General features: G+C 38.1%; 1 protein-coding gene across 4 annotated transcripts in view; it reads left to right on the top strand.

Moving 5' to 3' along the window:
- The window catches only part of CNOT4 (CCR4-NOT transcription complex subunit 4), a 67,837-nt gene that overhangs the window by 15,172 nt on the left and 29,030 nt on the right, over positions 1-23,635 (top strand). For all 4 annotated transcript variants that reach the window (XM_048940493.1, XM_048940513.1, XM_048940503.1 and 1 more), the window contains exons 2-5: positions 12,586-12,827; positions 20,258-20,455; positions 22,587-22,673; positions 23,173-23,274. In XM_048940493.1, coding sequence (XP_048796450.1) covers positions 12,654-12,827; positions 20,258-20,455; positions 22,587-22,673; positions 23,173-23,274 — 561 coding nt within the window. In that variant the 5' untranslated portion in view covers positions 12,586-12,653. The remainder of the gene's footprint in view (positions 1-12,585; positions 12,828-20,257; positions 20,456-22,586; positions 22,674-23,172; positions 23,275-23,635) is intronic.

Consider the following 23,635-nt stretch of genomic DNA (forward strand, 5'->3'; position numbering starts at 1 on the left):
GTGAAGGAAAGCAGTAAGAAAAGCCCCCAAAATTAAAGCTGCTCTTTATTCACCCTGACTTTTCATTGCCATATTAATGTTTTATAGATGGTCTGAACTGTTTCTTCCCATATGCATTATAGTATCAAATAAAACTCTTGATAACATCTGATTTATCTATCTGCGTGCAGAATATTGATTACAGGCCTTTTTTTTTACTTTTGTACCTAAGGAGAAAAAACTAACCTGACTTTCACATTCAAATTTTCTTGTTTAAAATGCAGATAAACTTTTCCTTCTGCTATGTGTTGTACACGTTATTTTATCCTCTCCATTACTGTATGCATCTGGGCTTTATGCAGATATATATTAAAAACTTGGAATGCGTAGGCTGTTGCAGTGAGGTTGCTACAGCTCTTGTCAGGAAGCAGATGACCTGGGTGCTTTGTTGCTGAACATGGTCCTCCTCACCCCCCAAGTCTCAAGGAAAGATAGTTCTGTGACTGTTTTGTTGATTAGAAAAATGGTTTTGAGAAATATCTTTTTAAAATCTGGAGTATGTCTTTGGTGTGGTGACTTTTCATTATTTTGAAAGTGGAAGTTTTTATTGGAGGCAGCAAAAGCACTCTGCTGTTGGAACATCAATGACTGTTTTTTGGTTGCCCTCTGAAGCACATAATTGCTATTCAGCACCTCGCAGATGAAGGCTAAACCACATGTAAAGTTGCTATTATAGATATGTAATCACACAGTAGCCTGCACAAAAGTGACAGGGCATGATGACCCACTGTTGTATTTTCTAATTTCTGCATGCACGTTTCCAGTGGAGTATCTGGTTAAAAGAGTAAATTTTAGAGATTTCTCATCAAATGAAATTTAATGCTTAACTGCTCTTGAAAAACAAATACAGCGTGTCAGATTGCAGGTAGAGTTGGCTGCCCTGTGGTTTATAGGCATGGTAAGCATAAATGTAAAAAGCACCCATTTGTAACTGATTCTGGTTCATTGTCACTCAGCCTCCTGACACCAAGACCCTGGAAATTCTGAGCACTAAAACAACAGATTGAGAGGGTTATTTTTCTTTTTGAATGCCGCTGCTGAGCTTATTTGGGTTTATTTATGTATTAATATTTCAAATACCTTGATTAGTGGGTATATGTTGCTGTATGTAATAAGCATGCCTGCCAGCCATTTTCTGTTTTTAAAACGGAATTTACAAATGGTCTTCCTTTACACTGGTAGTGTTGGTTGTATTTATGAAAAACAGTTTTAGGAGATGTGCAATGATGTTCTAGTTGCATCCAAAATTCAAACAACAGAAGCTTACTATGTGGAACATCTTAAGGAAAAGAAAACATGTCAGGAAAATAGTCATAACCAGTTGAGCTCTGAAAACTGGAGTCAGCAATCTCAAACCTAAAATATGGGGTTGTGGCAAGGGAAAAGGATGCTGCTTTAATGCTGACTGGATTCTGTTTAGTGGTCTTGTGTATGGATCTGGCCGCAGTGAATAGCTGTGCCTAGAGCAGCCTCTCTGTTTGGCCTGTGTAGCTAAAGGAATAATAAACAGCTGCTCCAACCAGGCTTTTTCATGCTGCATCTCCTGGATTTAAGAATTATTTGTCATGTATGTGGTAGACTGTATGGCTGCTTCCAGTGTGAGGCCTGTTTTGGAATATTTTGTGTATTCAAACTGCAGTTCAATGGTAATGACTTTTCAGAGTAAAGCACCTGATAGTAGTTATTTATTTGGAGAAATCCCCACAGATTTTTTTTTTAAACCTTATTTCTTTATGACCCACCCCATTTTAATGTGGCCTCAACTTCTCTAGTAAAAGTCCTTGGAGTTCTGTTCTCTCTTCTGTGACCAGCATTTTGAAAGAGAGATTGTCTAAAAGACTGATATTGGTTTGCCTTACTGCCCAGCAAACTAAGGTGTTCCTGTAACCTACTGTCTGGAACATACTTCAGCAGGGAGTTGGATGAGATGGTCTCCTGAGGTTCCTTCTAGCCCTTGTGATTCTATGATTAAAGCGTTCTGGGACTTGATAGTTTGAGAGTTCATTTGAATCTCTATTCTGCCTTGTTTCTTTAACCTAGCGAGGTTTGTCATGCTTCTGGCACGAATTTGACCTGAAGTTTTTGGTGATTATCACTTTGCTGGCTGTGCAGTCTGGTGCTGAAACAGATCCCTGTAAACAAAGTTTTCTGGTTGTGCTGGAGTGGAGAAACTTGGAGCAGTATAAAGATGCAGTTTACAAAATTCCTTTCCTTGCCTGAGACATTGTCTATGGCCCACAACACAAAAATCTGTTACTAGTGGCAGACAGCTATGTTTCTTCCTGTGCTTTTTCCCATGGGAGTGAATTGGAGCAGTGATCATTGAGTCAAGGGTTTTCAGAAGGCAGTACAGCCTTTCAGAGGGGGCATAACGGTACAGTAGGGTATGTTTGTTGGCAAGGAGGTTGGTTGGTTGGTCTGTTTGCTTGTTTGCTTTCCCCCTCTTCCTTGATCCTGGTATCTTTAATCATGTCAACTTTGGATTGTGTAAACTGCCTATTACAAAGACGAAGATCTCTGGAATCTTCTAGGGAAGACTACAAGGCAAACTTGTTCAGTTTAGTTTTTGGAAAGGTAAGAAATAGTTCATGGATGTAGCCAGATTTTACTGTGCTCTGTTTATTTAGCTTTTGCAGAAAATATGTGAGTATGATCTTTTTCCATCTAGTGGGAGTCTTGACGTGTGATGTTAGCTACCAGATGAGAAACACAGACCCATCGGTTGGCTGTTCAGACTAGGCTTGTGTAGCCTCTCTTGTTTGGAGATGTGAAGAGGGAAACAGCAATACCTCTAATTCTTTGCAGAGCTCTGTGTATTGTGTTGCTGTTCTTTGATTCCAGAACTGACTTTGGTCACTGTACAGATAATACTTATTTTCAAGAGTGAGAAGTACAGAAGGGACATAATCTCTATGAAAAATGTCAGAAAAAGCCCTTCTTATCAGGCAGTACAAGGCCATGAAATGTATAGACTGAGTTGTTTCTTTTTTTCCTTTAAGCAATTTTCAGTTGTGGCTGCTGCTACAGATTATGCCTTGACTTGTGGTAGATAAGGAGGTATGAGGTGTTTGGGTGTGGTTATGGGCGATACTGCTCTGTCTAGAAGCAAAGCTTTGCTTGTAAATCTAATCACAGAATCTCAGGGGTTTGAAGGGAGCTCAAGAAATCATCTCATCCAACCCTCTGCTGAAGCATGTTCTTTACAGGAGATCACACAGGTACACGTTTGGTTAGGTCTCAAGTATCTTCATAGAAGGAGACTCCACAACTTCTCTGGGCAACCTGTTCCAGTACTCCATCCCTTTTGCAATAAAGTCCTTCTGTGTGTTTGTATGAAACTACCTGTGTTCAAGTTTTAGGGCATTACTCCATGCCCTATCATTATGCACCACTGAGTAGAGCCTGGCCTCAAAGTCATTGCGTCTGTCAAGTTGTAGTAATCACGAAAGTGAGTATATGAAAACATTAGTCAGTTCTTATAGATAGGAAGTAATATCAAGATGTGGAAGGATTTTGGTTTACAAAACATTTTGAAGTCATTGATACGTATTACATGATCTTTGCTTCCTTTTGTGTTTCTGAAAGTGTGGAACTTTGTAATAAATCAGGCTGATACTGTGATCAAGAGCTGCTGTACTGGATCAGCATAGAATTCCCTAGTGTCGTGTTTTGCCATGGTTGGTGACTGGTAGCAAATGCTTTGCGAAAGAATACAAAATCAGTGCAAACATGGTGTTGCTTCCTGGTAGCGGTCTAAAGTCTTTAATTCTCCAGCTCAGGGAACGTGGAGAGCAGCAGCTTCCTTGGCAGTGTATTTTGTGGTGTTAGAGCCACTCACTCAACACTGCTTCTTCCACCCGTGGCAGTTTGTGCGATTAGTTTTTAGCCTTCTAAATTCTGTCACCTGCAACCTTTGGCGTGGATTTTCACAGTTTAACCAGACACCATGTGGAATGTTGCCTTCATCTGTCAGTTTTAAATGTTTTTATTTCTGTTTAAAGCATGTATTTGCTTACTGCTTGATAACGTATGCATGTTCCATTTGTCTTCTCTTTGACACTTATGTTGTCTCACTTGCTCTCAGCGCCCTTTTTTTCAGAACGTCAGTTTTGTTCATCAGGATACACTTTGTAATTCTTGTTATCCTTCTCTATTTTATTTCCTCCCACATGTGGTAATAAAAGAGTTGTCCCAAGTATGGGGTGCAAGAATTCTGTCTGTTTCTACGTGTCCCACAGTCTGTGACATTCTTCAGAATTATTTGTGGAGTGTGACTTCTCTCCATGAATAGCTGGGTATTTCTCGTGTTCTGTCTGCCTCCTGACTGTCTGGCTCTGACTTGCATGGCCATTGGACTTGATTACAGGCTAAACCTTGAGAGCTTCAGGCTTTGCATCACTTGCTCACAGCTGGAGAATCTGACCTGTTACTGCTTATGAGCAGATGTTTCTTTAGGTGCTTTATGTCTGACTGGAAGCCAAAGCGTACCTCTGATTCTGTAAACCTAGTGGGAGGAGATGCAGCGATGTTTAAACTACTTATTTTATTGGAAATATCTCAGCACTTTTTTAACCAAGCGTGCTCTTTTTCTTTAATTAAAGGAGACAAAGTTCCTTCTAAGAAGTTTTTACAGGGATTTACTGCTCTTAAAATCCTTGTACGGCAGCTGTCTGTTAAACAGCATTGTATGAACTCATTGGCAGAAATTTTAAGTATGGGCTCCTGGGCTGATAGCTGCATTGCTCTCAGTCCTGTGTGTAATACTGAGCAGAGGCTCTACAAACAATTTCTCTTCTGAATTTATAGAGAAAAGCCTGGTCAAATTCTTAAGCAAAACACCATTAAAAACAGCCTAGAACTTGTTCTTTTGCTTAATGTTTGTCAGGGCATTTACCTTTCACTCTATTTAAGTTTGATTTGAAATAATCTGATGAAGCATTAATGGTGTTTAGGTACAATAAATCTGCACTCCTCATCTGTCCTTAGTAAAGCTTGTATTTAGAAAAGGTCTGAGATAAAATCTAGAGGTATTAAGGGAAAATGTTTTTGCCAATTTTTCAGGCTGTATGTATTTACACACTGAGGCTTTTATGATTGTTCTCTAATAAACGGAGGCAAGAAATCCCAGTTGTAGACAACTATTTAATACAAACAAGATTTTTGTAATATACAGTGGCTGCAAATTGCAGTTCACATGCTGACATTACAGGTTTCTAGATCTTACTGTCTTTCCAAGTTGTGAGTTTTCCTTGAAAAATGGAAATACGATTTGGTTAACTTTGCCTTGGTGCTTCTAAAGAGGGGAAAAAAGCAGCTTTGTTCTTGCTATAAGGAACTTCAAATTGTAAGGAACAATTTGAACCGTGAGATTCTTTTGATTCTCTCTTGTTCTTCCCTATCCCAGTCAAGAAATGTCTAGAAATGAAATGAAAAGAAATGTGTAATGGCTGAGTTCCACATCAAACCTATGTGTGGAAATTCATGTTGCCATTTGTTGCAGTTGGTTGCATTATATGTCTGGTGTTTACAAGGGAGGTAGACCACAGCATAGTCAGAAAATATCACGTTCAAGTGGAGAGCTCACTACTAAGTTGCCTGATTATTAAAAAAAAAAAAAGAGGATGAGAGTTGGAAGCTGTTTATCATGGTTTGACCAACTGTAACCAGAGTCATTAAAAAGCAAAATGCTCAATTTGACCATGGAAATATTCAAATAAAATTGTATGAATATGGTGGTGAAAGTAAACCACAAGCTCATGATAAACCATTGTTGTTTAGCAGTTCTCTGTGTACTGTCTCCTATGAAAAGGAATGGCAGAGTAGCTGCACAATTGCTTCTTCACATTATCTATGGGTCTAGAAATACAGTGGTTTAATGCTGCAAAATTTAACTTTTAGCATTTCTGTTCTATTTCTAACCTTTTCAGGAATGTATTTCAGGTGATTAGCAGTCTCCTCTTGATTATCACTTCTCCCTTGTTCTCTTGCTGTCTTTATATGAAGCCAGTGAGTAGTTAATAGCTGCCTGTGAAGGGTTCCTTTTGTAGGCCAAGCGAAGTACATACAATTCTGCCTTGAAAGGAGTGAGGGGAAAGCATGGCTCCTACTTGCTTTGTAGGGGAGCAGTCTCAGCTCTGGAGGTGAGCTCTCTCTGCAGTTCTCTCCATTATTTTCCTTTCTGCGTGTCTGTAAGAGTTTTTTATATATTCCTTTTGAGATCTGTTGGAACTTTCAGAAGTGAGGCACTTGCTGATACCAAATGGTATAATTCGTACTATTTTATCACAGTTCTCATTTAACATCCTGTGCGGGCTCCATAGCATCCAACAGGGCACCTTGAATTGTCATGAATAAAGCCATGTCCCAGAGAATCAGGTGATTTATTATTATTATTATTTTTAAATAAAGCACCTTCATCATTCTGGGATGAATTGAAGAACAAAAATTGCCTTTTCTTGGTTTTTCACAAATAAAGAAAGATTAGACTTAACCAAGTATTAGAACTGAGGGCAGGTGTTGATGTAGATGCTCCGCAGTTTGTGACCAGGAATCTGACAAGTAAAGAACAACTTTGCTTCTTACTTGCATAAGGAGGCATGTTCAGCGTGGTGCTCCATGTGGCTGTTGGTTTGCCAGGCCTACTGAGCACTGCATACCAGTCTGCTGGTCTCTGGCATCAGCTGTCATTGAGTTTCAGGATGGAGTTGTGAGTGCTGAGGAGTGTATGGGTTTTGACAGATGTTTTTATTCTTCTGAGCTCTGTGCTTTGCATTATTCCTTGAGATCAGCAGAAGAACTCAAGCTGGAATTAGTGCTTCTCCAGAACCTATAGGTGAGCTGCATAAGGCTTCCTCTGTGCGATTTTTTTTTTTTTTCCCATCTAAACCTTGTTTTGGTGCTTCTCTTCCCTCCAAAGCAGCTGAGGTACTTGGGCTTGTTTTTTTCAGGGGTTATGAAGAAGCATATGATATCTAATGCTATTGTTGCTAAGAAAACAATTAGGCCAATCTTAAGTTCATGTTTGATGTTCAAAGTGATTTGAAAGTGGCATAATAGTTCTATCACTGATAATACTGAAAGACCAGGTTATCCTTTTGTTCTGTCTTGATCATGTTGAACAATTGTGGGAGCTGAAGCCAAGAACAGGTTATGCCTTAAGTTGAGAAGCTGGGAAAGCTGAAGATGCTGCAGCAATCCTGTTCATGCTGCACTGTGAAAATGCAAGTAAAACTTTGTTTAATGTAAAATCTGAGCTGTCCTTTGGTGCAAGTTTAAATAACGCATACATTTCTTTCTGAGCATCCTGCATTGATAGTGCTCTGTGCTGGTGTGTATTTAGTGATGTGCCTCTTGTTCTTCAGACGTTCTTTGAGATCATACCAGCTGTAATATTAGGCCTATGTGAACAAATGCAGCTGAAAGCAGCAGGTCAGTAATAAGTCTGGTAAATTATCCAGATGCTAAGTTGGCAGCAGAATGTTGCAAACTGTTATTTTCAAACAGTTTTGCAGCCTCAACTGGTGTGATTTCTGTGTGAGAGTATTTCTGGGTAATCTCACTGAAGGCTGTAGAGCTTGTCAGATGTGAGGTTTTTTTGTATAATTGGACCTGGGAATGCTGGCTGTTATTATTAGGTGTGCAGTTTAATACAGGCTAGCACAAGGTGTTTTCACTACAGAATGGCATGTTCTTACCTTCCTGAAGAAGAGAGGAGAACTGAAGAATAGTGGAGAAGGACACTGATTGAAAACTGATAGGAACTCCAGTAGGTGGAAAGCTGAAGTAAACTCTTGAGGTTTCTCTTTTCCTATATGAAGACATCCTATCTAAATAAAGTCTTTTTAATGGCTGTACCAAGTTTTCTTAAAAGTACAGTCAGGCCATGTGATTTTAATTTACCAGTTCAATGATCTGTTCCTTTTTTTTTGGAGGAACCGGTTCTCTTAAGGTTGAAGAACTTATTTCTTTTTTTTTTTTTTTTTTTTTTTTTTCAGGAAAAGAATTTGAGGATATGCTGTATCAGTTTAGAAATCATGTGGTGATAGCAGCTACTGTAACATCATTACCTCTGGCTAATGTAATAGGTTTCATAGATTCATGGTTCAAGGGGGGTTGTAACATCCAATGGAGCTTTCAGCTGTTCCAGCCAGCATCCCCAAAGTTACTCAATACATAAGTGGAGCCTCTTTGTCTAGTATTTTTTTTTTTAAACTTCAGAGGTAAAAGTGTTAGGAAAAAATAAACATTGGGAAGTTCTGTGGAGTATATGAAATCTGGTCTGGGAAGGTACAACTGCTGTCACTCAGCCTCTGCCTTGCTGCAGGGAGAGTGAGTGGCTGCAGTCTGTTAGCAAGTTACGGTAACACTGAGCACTTGGTCTGCCAGGATACTATGCCCTGGTGTTGAATATTCTTTATTATGTTAGTGACTACAATTAAATGCTGTCATATCACAAATTGCTGCGTGTACATACATTAACAAAGCTTTTAATCACTAAACCATCTGTCTTCTACAAAATGCTTTGTTTTGCCAAAGTACTGTTTTGACTGCTTAATAATGTTTCTGTATTGGAATGTGGATCTCTTACAGTGAAATCAATAATTTAGACCTCATATACAGGAAACTGGTGTATTAGGGCTTGCAAACAATATTCCACTTTTTAATGCTAGTGATCCTTTACAACCATACAAGGGTGACAGAAGTAAGTATGTATGCACTTGTTCTCCCTGTAGGCTAGGGAGAACACAGTATTAAGGAAAACTTGGGCTGTTGGCAAGCATGTAGGTACCCCCATTGTGGTTTCCGCATGATTGAGCAAGTTGACCTGTTTCAATCTGCTTTCTGTCAATGACTATTAGCAGATGGTCTGAAGAAGAAGTGTAAGGAATGAGAGTAGCTTTTTTTTTCCTAAAAATTGCTCAAGTAATGAGAGAGTTAGGGAACTCAGTTCCAAATTTTTCATGTTTCACAACAGCTAATAGATGTCTTATCCCTGCTACCTCACCAACTAAATATTTCTATTTTCTGATTATTACCTATTGGCAAGTTAACTGTATTTACAAGATGCTGCTGGACATTGTCCACTTTTGCTCCTTCCTCTGTGAATGTTTTTACACAGGCTTCTTTAAACAGGATGTGGAGCTGCTAGAGTGCTGTTTGATGGTATTGTCAGTGCTATGGAAAGTGTATAGACAAATTCTAGCTGCTGTTATTTTGTGTGCATGCACATACATGTACACAACGTTCCTTTTTTTTTTCCTCTTGAGATGCTGTTAAATTAATCTTTGGGAACTTAATCCCCAAAACCACATACTCTGGATTGAATACTGCATGTAGTACTACCTTCTGAGGTTTGCTGTCACTGCATTACTTTTCCTGTGAGGTGAATCTTCAAAATGAATTTTCTGGAATAGCCTTAGGGCTGACCAGTTATGTTTCTTGGTAGCTCTGTATAAGTGCTGCTGTTCTGGCTTTGAAAAATGAGCGTCACTCTGCAGAATCGGGCCACAGTTCTTGGTATATCAACCTCCCCTCCACCCCCCAAAATGGAGACAATTCATTGGAGAGAATCTTTAGATTGGATGCTTGAATGATGTTTTCCCAAGCAAATAAATATTGCTTTTCACTTAGTTTCTTGAAACATTGTGCAGCTGCTCTTCACTCCTTGTTGTTAAATAACAAGCCATTTACTGTCTGAAGCAAACTATTGGCATTATTGCTAGCAGATGCTGAACTCTAAGTGTTAACTTAAACAGTTCATAAACGTTAAACATATTGCAGTTTTGTAAGAGCTTGTCTGCATATCCCAGAGGCACTGGCTAATATATCATGCTTTTTTTGATAATTGATGTGATAACATGAATTGATAATATTTCCTAGCTGAGATTCCAGAAATGACTTCATAATTCAGTAGGTTTATTTTGGTGACCTGGAAGTTCTTCTTAGAGAAGTGCAGAGCTGCCCTTCTACACATACAGCTTCATGGTGCTAGCATAGCTTTACTTACACATGTTTCAGTAGGCTTGAAGTTGCTGCATGTACAGTGGAGTGAGTACAGCGTTGATCAGAATATGCTGTTTACTTACTGACCTATCACTTGGCAATCTGTAGAAAGATAAATCCGGGTAAAAACTGAACGAATTCTCTGCAGCTTATTGCATTCTTCAGTTTTTAAAGTCACTTCAAATTGTAGCGCTTTTTCTGCCACACAAATGTAAGAAGTTTGTTATAGCAAACTTAACTTGCATACAGGGAATGCGAAAAGTGTAAGAGTTGCTGCAGAAACGTGTGTTATCTGTGTAACAAGCCACTAAATAGTGTGCTATGGCTGTGAGGATTATTGAAAGGCCAGTGTGAATAGGTTTTATAAACAAGACAAAGCTCCCAGGCAAACTAAGCCTCCTTCCAAGCCAGATTCTGTTCTAAAACACTGGTAAGGTCCCACACTGTGGTTTTGAGGTGGTCAAAAGGATTGTAATATACCACTAATTAAATCACAGATAATTAAGTAAAAGCTGCCATGTTATTGTAGGAGTTTAACTTCTTTGATTTTAATCCTTGTGAAGGTCAGAAAGAGGGCAGTGCTGTTGCTAGTGCATGGCATGTAGAGAAATCAGACTTAGTGCGTCTAATATACATTCTCCTTTTCCTTTTATTTGAGCATTTAATGAAACCTGTTTTTTTTGTTTTTTTTTTTACTAAGGACAATGCTGTGTGTTTACTAGAGTTGTTTTGTACCTTGAGGCTATACTGAGACTATGGAAATAGTCTAAATTGCAGTTATTGTAGGATGCTGGTGTCAGCTGATGAACACAGAAACCTGGCTGTGATGCAACCATTCTGTGCAAAGCTATATACTGTTTTTTCTCCTGCTGCGTGTTTAGTTTGTACTTTGGTCGCATATGTCTGTACTGTTCTCCTTCAGGCTTTGAGCTTCTTCCGTAAGGAATCGTGGTTTAGAGTCAGAAAATGATAAACAGAACTGGGTTTTGTGGCTGTTTATAATATAATTATATTATATATATATTATATTATAAATATAAATATGTAAGTCTGTGACTGCCACATACAGAAATCTGTATGGAAGGAATTGATCTCAAAACTCATTTCTGAGGTTAAGATTAAATGTCATTCTTCAAGTAGATGGACATAAGAATTTGTCTCCGGATTTCTCCTAAAAGCCTGGGGAAGGATTGAATTGTACATGATCTGGTATTTCTTTGGATAAAAATGAAATGGGAAACTGTCTGGGAGGGTAGAGGAGACTTCACATGGTGTGTATCCTTAATTTATAATTGTATTTGCCTGATAGCATGCTGTCAGAGATAATGTGGTCGTCCAGGTATCAATTCTGGTTGGATGTCTTTCAATTCTTGGGGTGAAGGAGACTGTAGGTGTGTGTGACTGACATATCAGTCATTGTCTTGGGGGGGCTTTAGGTGTGTGGGTTTTTTTGTTTTCCTCCAAAAGATCCACATTAAAATTCTCTTTCTTTAATTGTCTTTCTATATGTGTATGTTTCCTGCAGCAGGTAAAGGTAGCTTGCAGAGGCTAAATACTGCTTCAGGTATCCATGCTCACTGTTAACTGGAGAGAGCAGAACAACCGACAAAATAATTGAATATCCCAGTTAGGACTGTGTCCTTTTTGAGTATGACAGTATTTTTTCTTGTTCTGTGTTCTTAAGACAGAATGGAGGCATAATCAAATGACTGAGATCAAGAAATAATTAAGAAAGTAGCAGCATGAATTTTGTTTCTTTTTCAGAGTGCAGATCCAGAAAAGCTGGATTGTCTGCTCTCTTAGCTGAAACCGGGGTGTTTTTCTTTTTTTGTTCCAGGCACATAGAACGTATTTCAACTTCGGTGCGAATTAAATGCTGATGAAAAGCATAGATGACTTGATTAAAGTTGCCTGATACGTGTAGAAAGTTTCTTATCTGACAAACCTCGGCTAATACTTCTTTAAAAGTAGTCCTGAGGTTTGGTTGGTCTCTGTACAAAAAAATAGAAAGGGGGTGGGCAAAGAAATGAGTCGCTCTGTGTAAGAAGCTTTTCGTTGTTTCTGTTCAATAATTCTGTAACCCTACTGAAAAGTTTGAATGGATGACCTAAATGTAGTTCCAAATCCCTGGGAAAAGGAATAAATTGGTCTTGAACATGAAGCCCTGAGCAGAATTTGTAGAAGATTTCAAGCAAGCACTCAGTAAAAGGAGCTGGAAGAACTTGACAGTAGTGTACATCATACATTCTGAGCATTTCTTTGCAGCTGTACAGCTTGAAATCCAAATAGGCTAGTAAATTGTCAAAGAAGTGCTTGCATATCCAAGTAGGGAGAAACATCATCAATAGCATCTTTCACATTACCTGCATGACTCATAAGTAGGAAGACAGACTCAAACTCTGGTTATTAACCAGTAGCTTGTGTGTTTGCAGATAATTTGCATGGGGAGAAGGAAAGTGATGAAGAAGTAAAATATAAAATGAGAGTATAGAAAGGTTGCGACAAGTACCAATTACTTTCTTTTGTTGTTTTTTTTTCTTGCAGCCCCTCAAGTGCTGACCTTCTTTGTCTATTAAGTTATTATAAACTTTTGCTGCTCTGCGAACACAAAGATGTCTCGCAGCCCTGATGCTAAGGAAGACCCTGTGGAATGCCCCCTTTGCATGGAGCCTCTGGAGATTGATGACATCAACTTCTTTCCTTGCACCTGTGGCTACCAAATCTGTAGATTCTGTTGGCATCGTATCCGCACTGATGAGAATGGACTTTGTCCTGCTTGCAGAAAGGTAAATATCCTGGATCAGCAGCTTGTCTTGCTCATAGCACAAGGCTTTTGCCTTGTGATGATACCAAAGACATCCTTTTCCTTCTGGGAAACATTCTTCTAGTAGTGGCATAACTCAAAGGTGAGGTGTTGGATCTTTGAGATTTTGTCCGCATGTATCAAATCTGTTGTGCAGCTGCTAGTCTTGATTTGTTAAATTCGGAACTGGATTAGTAGGGGAAGCTGTGGATCAGAACCAAGGCATGCTGATGCTGAGGGAACTGCAAAAAAAAAAAAAAAAAAAAAAAAATTAAAAAAAAAAATCCTGTGATTTGGAGTGCTCATGTGTTGCCAGAGTTTCTGTCAGTAAAGACAGCGAGGATTCCAGCAGTAGGGATTTTCTGAGAGCCAAGGTTCAGCTGAAGTAGCAGAACTGTCTGAGGCAAGCTTATAAAGCACCTACTTTGTTTTGTTTGTGGCACCGGAGCTCTTAATCTATTTTTTCTGGACACTAAACATGTAAAACCTTTGGAAAATATATCCAACGGTATTAAATTTTATAGCTTTTCAAAATCTAGGCTATGTCTATTTGCCTAGTATTCTGATCCTGTTGCCAAATGCTTAAAGGTAGTATTTTGAGAGTCTCACCTTTTTTTTTTCCTATCTCTTAACTGAAGTGGCTATTATTGTGGTTGGCCGCAACTATAAACTGCAGCTTCATTAAGTTGCCCACTTTCTCCTTTGAACTATTTTCCTCCTTCTCGCAGTGTTTTGTGTAACCTTATTGCTTCCTTATCATCAATGTTTACTATAAAATAATTTCTCAGTATCTTATCTTTAATTCTAGTTATATCCCTTGATTGTAACTTTCTTACCTGGCCTTCCTCTTTTTTGTAACTGCAGCTACTCGTACTCGCTTTTTCTTCTGCTATTTAATTGTGTTCCTACCCTCAGTTTATGCCTTTGGCTTCCTGTCTCACATTACAGCTCCCTTCTCAGACCCTGAGTAATCTTACCTGAGTTCACTATCTTGATTCACTGCCACAGCTTTATATAAACACTTCCAATCGTGTTTTCTTGCTGCTCTTTTGGGCTTTGGCTGTGCTAGAGCTCTCCCTGCTAGCCTGTCTTCTGATGCTTCTGCAAGCTCCAAGGCTATTGCAGAGTAACATTGCTAACATATTGCAACAAGTTTGTGCAGTATTTGTTCTGTGGATTCTACAAGGAAGGTCTGCCTGTCATTGGCAAGATTGGTTTCCACATATGTGTCATCTACAACAGGCACTGTGCTGTGTAGTACTTCTCATAGTACAAGCAAATCTCTATTCTACAAACACAAGATCTCATGGTACAAATGACATTTTTTTGGAGTTTCCTCATCTGTATAAGTTGCTTCGTGTATTTGGATATGTTATACTACTTTTTTGCCAACAACTGTTTGATTTGTCTCTGATCATTCATCATTGGAAGTCTGGGGATTATATCTGAGAAATCACACAATCAGCACGCTGCTCAGTGCCTCTGGGATTCTTTGAAATATGGATATTGCCAAGGCTGAACTTTCTCATGTGGAATAATCTGCCTTATGATTGGTTATGCAAATATTGTACTGGGTTGGAATACAATTTGCTTGGAAAAAGGAGAGGTTCTGGAAGAAAAGCTAAAATGAACTCTGCAGTCAGAAGGAATGAAGCACATCATTCCAAGAGAGGAAGGAGACTTCTTTTACAATGGATGTGGATTATATTCTTGATGTTTTCTTCATCTGTGGACTGCAAGATGCTCTTAAGGAGTGTTCAGCTATTTCATTGGATTGTTGGATTGTAAAAGCATAGAGGATGCTGAAGTACACACCTTTTTGTGGTACAGTTGGACATTGTGGTTCAGAGACCCTGTTGAAATGCTTGGAATAAACCGTTTGGAGCTATACAGTTGATGGCAGCAGCAAAGAAGTTTGAAGAAACCACCTTGTGAAGCATACTGAACCTTGTGCAGCAGGTGAGTGTTTTTGCATGCAGTATGTTTATGTATTTCCCATCTGTGTATAGTTAGGTTCCTGGGGTAAAGATCTAAGCAGTTTTCTACTCTGTGACAACTGTGCTGTGCATTGGCTACAATCGCTTAATGCTGAAGTGAAGAAAATGGTGAAGCAGTAAAATTTTTGCAGATGGTTTCATTGTAGGGAAGTTACAGTAAGTACTGTGCTCTCAACAGTTATCCCTGGTTAATAATGCACATGCCAGTGCAGGATTCCTACTGCAAAATGGAATTGTGAAAATACATATGTTAAAGCAAGGCCTCATATGTTAAAGCATACAAATGTCATGCACAGTTAATTAATAGGAAAACTGCTTTCTCTTGATGCCACAGGTGTTTGGTGGCAGTTAATGTTCTCCAGCTGTTTGTCTGTCAGTCTGTGGAGAGTAACAGTGAAATTCCCCAGTTAAGGATTTTGTATGAAAGGTTTGGGAAGATCTTGAAATAAGTCTGTGATAAACTCTATTGGCTCTGCTTTTAGAGCGGTGTCTGTGCCACATCTTTGAAAGGCCTGGACTGCATATTACATATATATTATTTTCCTAGGTTTCTCTAACTAGCTTCTAACCAAAAAGATGTTAGCTTGCATTACTTTCCACCAAGGAGAAGATGCCTCTACATACTTGAACTGTTAGGTAGCTTAACATACACGTGCACAGAAAATGTTCATGTGTTTGCAGCCAATTGAGTTAGTATGTATTAAGTTTTTTCCTGTTAGTAATGGTAGTAGACGTGCATTTGCTTGGCTTGTGAGAATAAGAAAGTATGACTTAACCTTGAGTACTATCTTAATGTTTGTTAGTTTTAACACAGCAAAGGCACTGCAAACATTAATGGCTTTTGAAATAAACTTACAAATTATTTGTGCTTATTCATTAGCTATAAGTTCTTCCTTTAGAGGAGAGAGGGGAAAAAAAAAAAAAAAAAAGAAAAATAGAACTGACCTGTTCTTAATGCCTTTCAGAATTGTAGGTCTAGTCAATTGTAAGATGCTAAGCAAGCATTTCCGTTTTTTTCCAGTCAATTGGTTTCTTAACTGTGAGAGAAACAGACACTAACTGATCAAATTAAAATGAAAATATGCTGTACTTTACAAGTCAGCAAACTCACTAGTTTCAGTTGTAGAGCCAGTGATTTTTTTCTTTGATTTTTTTTTCCTTAAAATGTAGTGGCCTAAGTATTCTTTTTTGTATAAATGTCTGTAATTTTTAGTGACTTACGTTCTTTGATAGAGCGTAGCACAGAAACCTTTAGTGTCAGCTATTACAATTTTTAAATGTCACTAAAGAATTAAAAAAAAAAAAAAACCACAATCAAAAAGCATGACTTTTTCACTTTTCTTAATTGCTTTGCACTTCCACCAAAAAGTATAATTTGATATGCTGCTATTCTTGTATCTTGCTATGTCAAGGAACTGGAGAACAAACCTTATTCCTCCTGGTGCATTGTATTGAAGGTGGAGATTAATATTAAGCTTACACACTTATGTGTAAAACATTATAGTTTGGTCACGTTCTTGTCTTTTTTTCTATTCTTGCCTCTGTAAAAGCACCACAGTCTTCAAACATCCTTTCTTCTTATGCTGCTAGTTCCATAACTGAATAGTTCAGTACAATCATTGATATTTAGAAATTCTACTTGTTTGATGTAACTAGTATGATGCATACAATACATAAATCTTATTGACTTTCTCTGTATTTTTCATTTCAGAACCTGATGCCTAGCGAGGCAGCAACTGGGAAATATTGGTACATCCGTTGTGTGGAAGGAATGTGACCCATCTGGGAAATGACAGACTCAAAATGCTTTATAAATACCAGCTCAGCTTTCAACAAATGGCAAAATTTGGGGGGAAAAAAGTCTGAAAGAAAAAAAAGAAAAAAAAAAAAAAAAAAAAAGACAAACTTAGTGAGGAAGACTAAGAATTCATCAAGGGCCATCTCTGCTAAAAGAAATGAGACTTCAGAAGAGACATTTGAACTTTTGAAGTTCTTATAGGACTACCAGCAACTTGTAGATAGTATAAACAGTTGGGTCATTATCCATCTTGGCAGATCTTGTCCAGATCATTTTGCTGAAGAGCTTTTGTATAACTCAAGAGAAGGATGTCGAATTTAGGTAGTAAATCAGTGATGTTGGCAAATCTTAATGTCCTGTATCTGAAGGTATATGAATGCTGATAACACTTGATGTAGCTACTTTGTTTGGATCTCAAATTCTCGACCATCTAAGGAATTGGTGATAGTAAGTTAAACAACTACCATCTCAGCCATTAAGAACATCAAGCCTCTTGTTTTATGCCATGCAAAACAGAAATAGATTTGTACTTGACTTAGGTTGGTTTGGTTTTTTTAGGCATATCTAGTAACATGGCCACTTCTACTGGCTGAGAGCTTGTGTGGACCTATGGTCCTCCTTTGGTTTAGTAGAGTTGGGCAGAGTAGAAGGCAGGTGAAATGATATTGTGAGATTACTCCCACAGTCAGTTCACTTTGCTTGGCTTTCAGAGCCATTTCCCATCAGCATTTACAGTTTATATTCTGTCTGTAATTGAACTGTCCCCTGAGTTCATGAACTTCACTCTTAGAAGCAGTCGCTCTGAAGATGAAATCATTTATTTCCCTGTTTGTAGACTGAGTTTATGCCATTACTTAAAGTTGCAGAATTGTTGGGACTTAAAATTTTTAGAATTATCTTCTCAAATGCTGGTGGTGCTATGCTTGCTTGTCCTTAAATGCATAAAATTACTCAACTCTCATCATTCTGCACATTTTATGTCATCTATCGCTTAGAATTGTGTTTCCGATTCACTCTTGAGTCAAGAGGTGCACAGACTCATTTACTGGTCCTGCAAGTCAGGATGTCCAACTGTTTGTGTTCCTTAGAGGCGTTAAATGTCACAGAAGTGATAAGGATGCATATGAAACATTTCGTGTACAGTACATCGCTGCACTGTCTAGTGAGAACTTTTAATCATCTGTTGCTCAAACAGGTTATCTGTGGTGGCAAACTACTGTTACTGTAAATGAGTGAAATCCTTATTCTGGTGATTCCGTTCTCCTGCTGAGAAGACATTTCTACTCTCTGATTTTGGAGTCACTGCTGTTCAGTTGCATGTCTCCAGCAGTTCGCATGCTCTCCCGTACAAATACAAAGCACTGTTTTTATTATGGACAGATGCTGTCCTCAGGCATATGCTTGAGACATGCAGGAGGTTTGCAGACCTGTGAGGACTTCCAGTAACAATTTGCTGTACTGTCTTCATGCTTCTCGTTTGAAGATACGTTTGTAATACCACTATCTCTGGCAAGAAAGTAGTCAGTGAATTCTGGCACTATTTGCTTTATTTTTTTGGGGTATTTGGGGGGTCTTACAGAAGCTACTGAAGGCACAGTACGAGACAGCATTATATTTGTAAGTCCTGCCTTGTTTAGTGTGAGATTCGAGGAAGAAGTTAATCTGTAAAAATCTGATTTATCAAGATGATACCACCCTGTTCACTGTTGGGCAAGCCATTTTATTTTCAGAACTCCATCTTGTACCGGTGCACTTGTTTCTATTCCTGAGCAGAGCTTGATCACTGTAACTGAATTGTATCTCTTTGAGCGCTCTTTTCTCTTCTCCAGGACAAACCAGTATCTCCTTTATTCTGCGACTTTGAGAAGTTCTTTAAGTGAAGCATGCTATAGGATTATTCTATATCTATACATTTTCTCAATGTAAATGTTAAAACTCAAGAAAATCATTGACTATAGCTAGTTTCAAATGGCCTTCCTAAGATAGGTCTTTACTCACCGTCAAATGATCGCTAAATGTTCAGTTAGTGAAATCTGCATTAAGTATTTGGCATTACTTATGAATGGGGTAACTTTGAAGAGCAGTACAATCTTAAGTATTGCTCTTAAAGGATAATGTGAGTCCTTATGATGTTTTCATGCAAAGCACTGAAGTGTGTACTTCTGATTAATACTAGATATCGTACAAATTTAAATTCCTTTGTGATACTAAAAGCATGTCCTAGAGAACTTGATGTTTAAACTTGCAATGCCATCTACTGAAGTTGGCCACAGTGTGTTTTCAGATGTTGTCTCAAGTATAGTGTACTTCAGATGCTAGAGTTGTGACTTACTAAACTTGAAAGTGGATCTTTGTTTTGTTTGGAGATGTACTGAGAAGACTATCAGTTCTAAGAATTTGCTGAGTGGCTCTTTCAGTATCAGAATACATGTATTTAAGCCAAACCTTTTTTTCATTTGCCACTGTAGGTTTACTCAGGTCATTTAGTATGACAGTGTTTTGTATTCTAGTATTAGTAGAGTGCAGTTAGGTAAGTTAGCACATTTTTTTTTGTTGGAGATTGACATCTTTGGTTATTGTAGTGCAGGCTAAGTGCTTTGCTTAGCATACTCCTCTGCTTAAGTTCTTTACCTCAGATCTTTGCCTTAACACACATCCTGTACTACTACTCTTTTTTGATTATGTCTTCAGTGTAAGAAACACTTTGAAGTTTGTTCTATGCACCTGCTTCTGTGCCGTAGCATTGCTTTGTACATTTGTACAAGTATGAAATATAACTTCTCAGTTTGAAAAGAGTGGGACAAGTAAGGAACATGGACTGCTTGGAGTAGTAGTCTGGGACAGAAGACTGTGCATTGTAGTCTAAATGACTGGGCTAAAATACTGCCTTTATAGCAATAGATGCACGCTCTACGTGAATACAGCATTTATAGGTACATCTTTCTAGGTAATATCAAGCACCTTTCTCTTTTTTGGTGGTTAACTTTGAAATTATAATCTAGTGTTGTGTCTGTTTGAGAAGTCGTCTGTAGACTATAATCTTAAGGTTTGAAATGTACCTTTGTCCAGGGAAGACAAAGTCCAAGTTTCAAACTGATGAATAAGCATGGCAAAAATCAGTATGCAGTTAACTGTTTTGAAACCTGTCTTTTTGCTCAGAGAAGGTAACCGTGTAAAGATTGAGTCATGTAATGGTGTTGCTGTTGTCTTGGGTCACTGAAATTACATTTATACTTCAATTTCTTATCTTGTAGTCTTCAAGTTTGTTAATACAGATTTGAACGTATCAAACAGCTAAATATGAGTTGTATGTGCAGAGTTGGTGAAATCTTAATGGGATGTGTTGGCTGTCATGTAGCGGCTGCTTTTAATGTTGCCAGATTGACTAGGCAGCTCATTTAGAATGTGGCTCTTGCTTACATCAGTATCATGCCAATAAATACGTAAACTTTCTGAAAACTTGCAATATTTACTTAATATGCTACCTTCATGGTTGGGCATAGCAATCAGAACAGTCCGATGGAGGAATGAAACGCATGTGTCAGAATGTCAGGATTAATGATTTTCAAATATGTTGTCCTCCTATATGTTTTTTTTAATTGTATTTGTTGTATCTAGCCATATCCAGAAGATCCAGCAGTGTACAAACCACTCTCCCAGGAAGAGCTGCAAAGGATAAAAAACGAAAAGAAACAGAAACAAAATGAGAGAAAACAGAAGATATCAGAGAATCGCAAACATTTGGCCAGTGTACGGGTTGTACAGAAGAATCTTGTCTTCGTGGTAGGGTTATCTCAGCGCCTAGCAGACCCAGAGGTAAGCACTTCATATCTGTACATCTCGTAGTTAATTTGCTATCAAGAAACTATTGGGGCACCTTTGTGTGCACTCTTGTCTGTGTTTATTGGATACTAAAATAAAGAACTTTCAAAAGGCTCCTTGATGCTGACTGAGGCCTGCTTAAGGCAACTACTGAGCTGCTTATTCCAGAATATTCAAGGTCAAACTTAACCAGGCTTCGAGCAGCCTGCTCTATTTGTAGATGTCCAGCTCCCCTGCAATGAACAGGGACCAGATGATGTTTTAGGGTATGTTTGAGTTCAAACGGTTCTGTGAGAATAAATTCACAAGTGATTTGTATCTTTTGCTTTTGAGAATACGGATGCTTTACTTTTTTTAAGGAAATTGCGTTATGCATGGGTATGTACAGAATGTTGCAGCACCTAGTGACATGTTTTCAAAGAAACCCAGCTTGAAAGGAAGAGGCTAAAAAAAAAAAAAACCCTATTAAATATATCTACTTTAAATTTTCGACTCTTATACAAATAGATGTGAGTTGGAAAGGGAGAATGGCTGCTATTTACTGCTTCTGAAGATAGGTCTGTAGATCATCATAATGGGAGTACAGGTGAATTCACTCCCATGAAAACTGTGATGGCCATTCTGCCTTGTGTTATCAAGAATGTAATCTGTAAGATGTGTCAAGAAATTCTTCTTTCAGAACTGAGTCTCCTTTGTAGTGGTGTCCAATAGTAGGCATAGGGTCTTTGGGAAAGGATACAGACCATACTGCTGAGGAGCAGTCAGAAGAGACCAGTGAGATTTTCTTTTTGAATGTATTGCTTGCCCAGTAGTTCTGTAGGATTTTCCCAGTGTGAAAGATGCTGCTGGATTATGAAGGCCTTGATACTGCTTTAAGAAGGGAGAGTAGAAGATCAGGTGAAGCTCTTGGATGAGGACAGCTTAGCTGTATTGTAGTGATGTCTAAAGGTGGTGCTGGGGGAAGAAGTTGTTCTTGCTTCCTTTCAGCCTATAGTCTAGAATTAGAAATAGCATTTACTTAAGTAGTTTTGGTTAGAGTAGTTGCTTCGACCATCGCAGGGTAGAGAAGGAGACTTTTGTTAACAGTGTATTGCCAATTCCATTGGCATGCAGGTAACAAGTTACTTAATATGCTAAAGATGTTCCTGTTTTGAGTAGGATCCCCAGATGACTTGTTATTGTTTAACTAATGCAGCGAAGAGCAGGACAGGAGGTTTTTTCCCCTTCTGGGATATGATATTGTCATTTGTTTCAGTGCACTGTTGATTCTGCTGAATTTTTTCTTTCCCCTTGGAGATGTCATACTTAAGTTGCTCCAAAAGTAAAGTTTCCTATTTATTTCTGTGGAAACTACAACAGATACAAAGAGTAAAATAACACTAATTGATAGAAAAGAAATCTCAGCTACAAAATAGTGTTTTTAACATAGTCACCACTTACTCCTCTCTGCTGCCATCTGTAGCACAGCAACAAAATGTAATAGCATGTTGGTGGGAAGGTCTGACCTGTGCTGCCATACCACTACCATCTGCCTCTGACAGTGTGGGCCAATACAAAAAATAATAGGAGGCATTACTTTCGGAGCAACCCTTGTATACTGTCTTCCTACACTTAGTCTACTTTTCAAAAAGGCTATTTTAATATTTTAATTTACTTCTTGGAGTAGAGCAAATGAGTCAGAATTCAGTATTTTGTTCCTGGCAGTTAATATATTTGAACGCAAATTCAAGGTGATTATTTTAAGATTGAAATGAATATTATTTTGAGTTTTTCCGCAAACTGTAAAATAGGTATGCATGGGAGAGCGAGATGCACGTCACCAGAGTAGGGTTTGAATACTCTAGATTAAAAAATAAAAATTAAAAAAAAAAAAAAAAAAAAAAAAAAAAAAAAAAAAACAAAAACAAAACAGAAGATACAACATAATATCCTTCCTTTTAAGTTCTTTACTTTAGTAGCAGTGCGCTTTGTGCTGTCCATAGCTATGATTTTTATTGGAAACAGAAGTCCCTCTACTTGCTCTTTTCCACTTTAACAAAAAGCACATCTCTACAGCTCCTGCGTGCACAGATACGCAGATTGTTGATAAGTAGCATAGCACTTTAACTTCTTTTTCTTTTTGTAGGTTTTGAAACGACCAGAATATTTTGGGAAGTTTGGTAAAATACATAAAGTTGTAATTAATAACAGCACATCATATGCAGGCTCACAGGTAAGTTTGTAGAGGCTCTTGTCATTTGTATTCCTCTAGAGAAAATACGTTTGTGCAGAGTGAATGTAGAGATTTATTTCTGACTAGGTGGTAGCTTAAATAATAAAAGGAAAAAATACGATATTATAGAATAAGTTACTGTACAAACAGTCTGACAGTTCAGTTGCAAGATGCAGAATAATTAGATTAAAAATTGGTAGATAGGATGAAAACCTTCAAAGCAGCAGAAACACATTCATTCGCTATTCTGCATTTGGGGGTCAAAACACCACTTCTGCTAAGTGTTTTTGTACCTTTAAGAAGTGTTTTGATGTTTATTCTGTTTATTATTTATGCATCTCATCTAAATTTCTATGTGTTCCCCTGTTTTTGTCACTTTTATTTTCAATAACCTATGGCCTTGAATGTACCAGTTTTTGTAGTGAGCTGTTGTAAAATCCATTTAATGCTCACATCTGTTTGACAAGGAATTAAAAAATGTGACCTGTTTTCTTTCTAGGGTCCAAGTGCCAGTGCATATGTAACCTACATCCGGTCAGAAGATGCTCTCAGAGCCATACAGTGTGTCAATAATGTGGTGGTAGACGGCAGAACACTTAAGGTGGTGATATTTCTACATTTTCGTGTATTATTTGCTAGTACATTAAAATAATCACGTCCTGTAAAACGTTATTTGTATGGATGTGCTTGCATTCTTGAACAAAGTTATCTGTGTAAAGCTTAGTGTGTCATCAAGGCCACTCTTGTTTGTCTTTGTTGCTTCATGTTTTCTTAAAAACTCTTTGTTTCTTTAATTAGACTTGCATTTATTTTTTTCCTACTGAACTTATTAGCTTTATATTGCACGTAGAATCAGTGGGAATGTGAAGGTCTGTGCACAGTCATCTTAAAATCCATGCTGTGATATCACATGATTTTAAGTAGACTGAAAAAAAAGAAAAGCCTCTCAAAAGCTCTGTGGA

The sequence above is a fragment of the Lagopus muta genome, chromosome 1 (assembly GCF_023343835.1).
Source record: "Lagopus muta isolate bLagMut1 chromosome 1, bLagMut1 primary, whole genome shotgun sequence".
NCBI lineage: Eukaryota > Metazoa > Chordata > Aves > Galliformes > Phasianidae > Lagopus > Lagopus muta.